This window comes from Nelumbo lutea, chromosome 1 (genome assembly GCF_056320005.1).
Source record: "Nelumbo lutea isolate HS-2025 chromosome 1, American lotus-T2T, whole genome shotgun sequence".
In the NCBI taxonomy this organism is placed as follows: Eukaryota; Viridiplantae; Streptophyta; class Magnoliopsida; order Proteales; family Nelumbonaceae; genus Nelumbo; species Nelumbo lutea.
This window is the reverse complement of record NC_142684.1, coordinates 140,543,699-140,549,994: the sequence shown is the minus strand read 5'-3', so window position 1 is coordinate 140,549,994 and position 6,296 is coordinate 140,543,699. Positions and strand designations below refer to the sequence as shown.

General features: G+C 35.4%; 1 protein-coding gene across 2 annotated transcripts; it reads right to left on the bottom strand.

Annotated features, from left to right (window-relative positions):
- Positions 1–3,578: 3,578 nt before the first annotated feature.
- LOC148877964 (transcription factor MYB102-like) lies at positions 3,579–6,020 on the bottom strand. Of its 2 annotated transcripts, XM_088965043.1 has the most exons (4): positions 5,734–6,011; positions 5,478–5,607; positions 4,484–5,320; positions 3,579–3,854 (listed from the first exon to the last, which is right to left on the bottom strand). In XM_088965043.1, exons 1-4 carry the CDS (start codon positions 5,864–5,866, stop codon positions 3,809–3,811), a joined length of 1,146 nt encoding a protein of 381 aa, XP_088821169.1. In that variant the 5' UTR covers positions 5,867–6,011; the 3' UTR covers positions 3,579–3,808. The 2 variants fall into 2 exon arrangements, with proteins under 2 accessions (XP_088821169.1, XP_088821170.1); XM_088965044.1 differs by lacking the exon at positions 3,579–3,854 and having other exon boundaries at positions 4,306–5,320; positions 5,734–6,020.
- Between the last annotated feature and the right edge of the window lie 276 nt (positions 6,021–6,296).

Sequence of the window (6,296 nt, the reverse complement as noted above, 5' to 3'; positions counted from 1 at the left end):
CCTCTAGAGTCAATAATAACTAGGGTCCCGTTTGGTTTGCGGGAATATAGGGGTTTAGAATGGGAATATAGAATTGAAATCCTATTCCTATTCTTGATGGAATCCTATTTCAGTTGATTCCAATTTTCATTCTGATTCAAGTCTGAATCAAACAGATTATGAGAATAGACATTTCCAATTTCAATCCCGAATTTGATTCTGACTACAATCCAAACAAACCCTAGAATTTAGAGAATTCATATTTACTCCTCAAAAAATGCTTTTTACACCCATGACCCACCTCACATTAAGGCATTGCATCCGTACATTAGATATATTTTCATTCATGAGAGATGTTCTCAATGCATGGCTGGAAGTGCTGTGAGGTGGGTACATGTGAAGAGCAAATCTGGATTAGAATTCATAATGAAATCCGATGGCATGATTTCATTAAATACGTATTTCTTAGAAATATTGTCTAAATTTGAATAGTTACATCTTCACTATTGAATTTTTTTTTTTTATCTCAATTTCTAGTACATAAATGAAAATATAATTAAAATTGAGGAGTTTATCTTATCATGGAAGTTTGTTTAGTTAAGAAACGATTTTAAATGACTAAAATTTCATCCATCTCCAGATCTAAGAACATTGTTGGAATTTCAAATTAATATTTATCTTTTCTCATTATATTAATATTGACACTTCAGTATTACTTTCTAAAATCTCAAAACTTCAGATGAAATGAAGTTTAGCTTATCTCATTATTTTTGTTATTTTTTTTTTAAATGTCGGCTCGGCACTGCCCACAATACAACCTCTATCCAAGCCTAACGCTATGAACTTGGCCTAAGCTAAAGTCCAGACCAACCGAAAGTAAAGCCTGATCTATTCAATTTAGGCCGAGTTCACACTGAATTTTTTGCGTATATCAATATATGTATATAGTCAAGCATTCGTTGAATTAGGATCGGAATACGGTGAAGTTAGACTTGGGCTACGTAATGATTAGGCCTAGGTCCAACCCAAAATATATTAAAAAAAAAAAAGAAAGCCCAAAGTTTTGAACTCAAGTATAGTTTGATAACTAAAATTGTATTAAAAAATCTAAGTGCAACCCATATAAAATTGCAGGTTGAGTACCCAAATTATACTCTTAGTTGAGCTTATTCCATGATTTCTTCTCTTTATATCTTTAACAAATGTCCTGATTTCTTAAATTTAAGAATTAGTATAAGTTTATTAAATTTAATTATATACGAGAATAAAGTTATGATGCTTTAAGTATACCATGTTTATGTTACATTAGGAAGTCTTGGCCTTTTGTTTGGTTGGCTTAAGTGTTAGACCACCCAACGCCTCAACCCAACCTAACTAAGGGTTCAGGTTAGGTTCGGAGTTCAGACTAACCCCACTCTAACTCCCTAAGTTGCACTTGGTTCCAAACTAGGTTTTTAAAATGAACTTAGAAATAGAATTGTTTTGACCATTGGTTTCTAGGTTCAACTGTTTAGGTCAAACAGTTCAAATAGTTGAATTGATTTTAGTCTTTTTATTTAAGGATGGTAATTTTGTGGGAATTTTTGGTTATTCGACCTGTTCCGATCTTAATAGGATTCGTTTATCAAAACCCTATAGGGTGTGGGACGAGTTTGGGTTTTGACTTTAGGAGATCCAATACCTGATACTCGGGATGCATAAATATAAACATATTATATTATATATCATGCACAAATTTTTAAATTTTAAGTAATAAGATAATTATTCTATTATTAATATTTTATTTGTATAAATTTCTTGGGATTAAAATCATCATTTGATGTAAATTTGGATTTGATAGATTCTTTATTTCATTTAATTATAAAATTCTAATTTTAAATATTATTTCTCTTAATTTTTAGTTGTAATTGTTAATCATATATATGTATTGATTGTTTTGGTGAATACAAAAGTTAATAAAATCTATTTTATTTCATTAAATAACATAAAAGGCAAGATGGCTTAATGGCTTAAAGTAATGCTAAGAGATTTGGTATTATCATTAATTTATTTAGGCTCAAGTCACACTATTAGCATTAAGAAACTTTTTTTAGTAGAAAACCTTTGGTCAAGGGGTTTAACGGGTTTTGAATCAGGGATACACAGGCAAGTTCGGGAATGGGTATGGCAATTTGCACGGGTACTCTTGCCATGGCTAAGAAATAAAGGAGGTGATGGTCACCTATTATGGCAAAATTATTTAAGATCTGTTTTCTCTCTCCCATCCCCATCATGGACAAGGTTTTCCCCATCCTTCTCGGGTCCCCACTCCCCATCATTTTTATAATATTAAATTCATTTTTTTTTATTTCCACTTTGTTTCATTTTTAAGTAATATAGTTACAATTTACAATCTTATCAAAATAGATCTAAATCTAACGGCTTTCAAATATATTCAAATACATTCAAACATATATATATATTTAACCATATTCCTTGCATCATCCCCACCAATGGAGACTAAAATTTCCCTATGCCTACAGAAAATCATCTCCATCCCCACCTCATTTGGGGTGAATCTCCATGAAAATAGGAAAATGGGAAAATTTGTCATTCATACATGAACTGGGTCGATACTAGGGTGGATTACAAATTATACTACCCTGTACCTTAGGGGTAATGGCAATTTAGCAATTACCCCGTGAACTTTTATATTTTGACAAAGACCCCCTTTTTCATTGTCTGTTAAGATGAGTAACAAAAAGAAGTTAATTTATCAAAATACCCATTCAAGAAATTTATATAAAGCAAAATTTGCAACAAAAATCCAAAAGCTTTTATAAAACTTAGAATTGCAACAAACACAACACACAATTAATATCAACTAAATTTGTAACAAATGGAAATCGAAAAAAGAAACTAAAAAATCAATAAAAAAAAAGGTAATTTGAAGATTTAAAAATAATGAAAGTTTAAATAATCACGTAAGAATCTTTATCAAAGTTAATTGACATAATTCGAATGAAATGGTTCGTTGTTAGAATATGAAAATTCAGGAGATCTTTGTGAAAAATGAAAGTTGAGGGGGTAATGCCATTACCCGAATATTGTAATTTACCCTAAAACTATCATAATAAAGAAAAATTGATTATGATAGGATTACATAAATCAGTAACCTAAATTGATAACAAGGAAAACAACCACACAGAAGTACCACCTCGCCCAACTTAACCCAAAAAAAAAAAAACACCTTGCCTTAAGGGAAATTCCCCTCAGAAAATTTTATTAGATTTTTGAATGTTTTGTCCCAATTCCCAAACCCCATCTATGCTACTTAATCCGGTATCTTACTATTCACAAATTCATAAAAATTTATGCAACGGAGGAATCAATAAAACCCCTAAAATATTTCGTCCTTTCGTTGTCATCGTACAAGGATTCTGTGGACAATTGGATGACTGGTTACTTGTGCTATTTGTCTACCGGTTTCTCCCAACCTGCGATAAATCATGATTTATAAAGTACACGTGGCATATGTGAAGTTTGTCGTGCAAACATTTATGATAGTATTATCAAAAAAAGTAGACTAAAAGCAGCACAAGAAGCTTGCATGATCGTCAAAAAGTAAGGCCTTTGGTGTGGTCCCCACCATTGGCTACGGCTGTTTGGTTGATGCGTCAGTTCAATTTGTCAAGGACCAAAACTCTGAGATTATTATCAATTACCTTGGTAAAATACGTGAAGCTTAATTTTACAGGTGGCGGGAAACATGTCAGCGACCTCATATCCATGGATGGCTATCGAGGGATGGCCGGAATACATCTGTCGGGATCCCAGAAACCGTTGACTTTCAAACGCTGTCTTCCATACCTCGATTCAGAAAACAGTCAAACACCCTGATTCAGAATCAGAAGATACAAAGTCACTTTCTTTTTAAATGGATCCTCCGATTAATCATGGACTATTAGTCTAGAAGAAAGGAAAATGCTAAAAGAAAAGGAGGAAAAATTGTAACAGACTGAGCTCCATATTTTTTATATAGTAGACTGCATTCAACCTTATAAAAAAGTTGCAGATATTTGTGAGCGTGACGATATTATATCTATTGGGTAAGTAGACTGCATTCAACCTTATAAAAAAGTTGCAGATATTTTTTGGCAATTTTTACGCCTTTGAATTTCTTCTTGGATAAGTAACAGAGATCCGTGTTTATCCATTTGACGTTGATTGAATTTATTAATATTATTTTCTTGATAATTTGTTTGTTAGGATAAAAGAAAGCCAGATGTTCAATAATGCAGCTTCCCGCAAAAACAAGGGGGGATCGTATTTCTTGATACAGTAAGCTTTATAAAAATGGCAGCGAATTCTTTTTATAAAAATATCAATACCAGAGACAAACCAACTGATTAAAAAAGCGAGGAAATAAGAGAGAGAGAGAGAGAGAGAGAGAGAGAGAGAGAGCACTTTGATTATCAAATTATAATAATCAAGCTTCTCCCCGTCCACAACACTTGTAAATTACATGAATTCGTTAACGTCCAGGATATCAGGGATCTCGAAGTTCAACATGTTGCTGCAGTAGCTATCCCTCTCATCTTCGGTGCTGCTGTTGATGTACGTCGAGGATGAATTCAAGGGCGTCGTGCTCGACGAAGGTGTCGATAGAACTGAAGCAAAGCCAAAGTTCTGGTTGTTTATGTTGCTGGGGTGGAAATTCGAGTTTTCCAACAGTGGGTCGACGAAGGGTTGGTTATTATCGGAGCCGAAATAGTCATAATTTGGCATAGGAACTAAATTTTCGGACAAAGCAGAAGGCATTACATTGTCTTGCCACCCATTACACTGGGATTCCTGGCAACTGAAACTGCTATAGTTTGATGGAAACTGCTCCGCATTGGTTTGCAATAGTTGAGTTTTATTTAGACATGGAACACTAGGAGCACTTGACGTGGTGCAAGACGGAATTTCTTGAACTGGATCAGTTTGGAGTTGGTTAGGAGGGAAAGAAGCGAACTGGTTTTGGACTTGGGGATTGCAGAGTTGATTCTCTGGAGGATTTTGTAGGAGAAACTCGGGATTTTCGCGTTGGGATGATAAGAGAGTGGTAGCTAGCCTCAGGATCTCAGGATTATTAACGAGAGGCTTGATGCCTATCAGTCTTGAAACGTCCAGCTGAGCCTGAGATGAGTTGTAAATAGGTGAGTTGAGAATTGTGGATAGGTCGAGGAGATCAAGGCGGGGACTATGAGTTACAGGATCGATTCCCATTCGGAGGAGCCTCTTTCTAATGTGGGTGTTCCAGTAGTTCTTGATTTCATTATCAGTCCTCCCGGGCAAACGAGCAGCAATGGCAGACCACCTAGATTAATTAAGAAAATGAGAGGATGAATGTAAGAAAGATGGAATTTTAATTATAAGACGAAAATGGAAAGCTGTATTACATTAAAGTAGTAGCTTTTAAATGCAAAGAAATTAAAGCAGTATAGAATAGTGAAGAGAAGTGTTGTGTTGCCTACTTGTTTCCCAAAATACTGTGAAGTTGGATTATAATCTCTTCCTCTTCGAATGAGAAGCGCCCTCTCTTGATATCGGGTCTCAAATAGTTGGTCCACCGAAGACGGCAGCTCTTTCCACACCTCTGAAGCCCTGTAAATCCAATCCAGAAAGAAATTAAAAGAGAAGACTCGTTTCTTTAAGTTCAATCTCACCAATGAAAATTAGACCACTAAGAGTTATGATTATTCATTCAAAAGGAAGCATTATATACTATACCAGCATTCTTCGGTAGGGTTCGCCAACTCCCATGTCCATGTTTCTGGATATAATCAATTAACTTTTGATCCTCCTCGGGCGTCCATGGCCCCTTTTTTAATCCATCTTTGTCACAGCAAGGAGCTCTTCCCATGGTGTCCAAAGCTTATCTTTAGCAGAAACCCTTTAAGGTCGATACTTTGTAGAGAGAGAGAGAGAGAGAGAGAGAGAGAGAAAGCAGGTGGGATCAGAACTGGAAAGGAGAGACAAATGAGAGAGTAGATGGAGCTCTGTAGCACAAGTAGTGCAGGTGGTGGTCGCATAGGACCTGTGTGTATAAATAGGTGGAATGGGTAAGAAAGAGGAGAAGTCAAAGGGATTCGGTGCCGGCCTTTGTAATCACACGACGCGACGTGTCTCTCGTTTGAAAAATAAATCTCTTATTTTTTGAATGTAAATATCGTGATTAGCCCCCTCCCCCCCCCCTCCCTTATCACATTTCAAACCTATCTCTTTCTCTCCTCTTTCTGGATTCTTGTTTTGCTGTCACCAACAAGATTTTGCCACGTAGAGGTCCCCAGTGA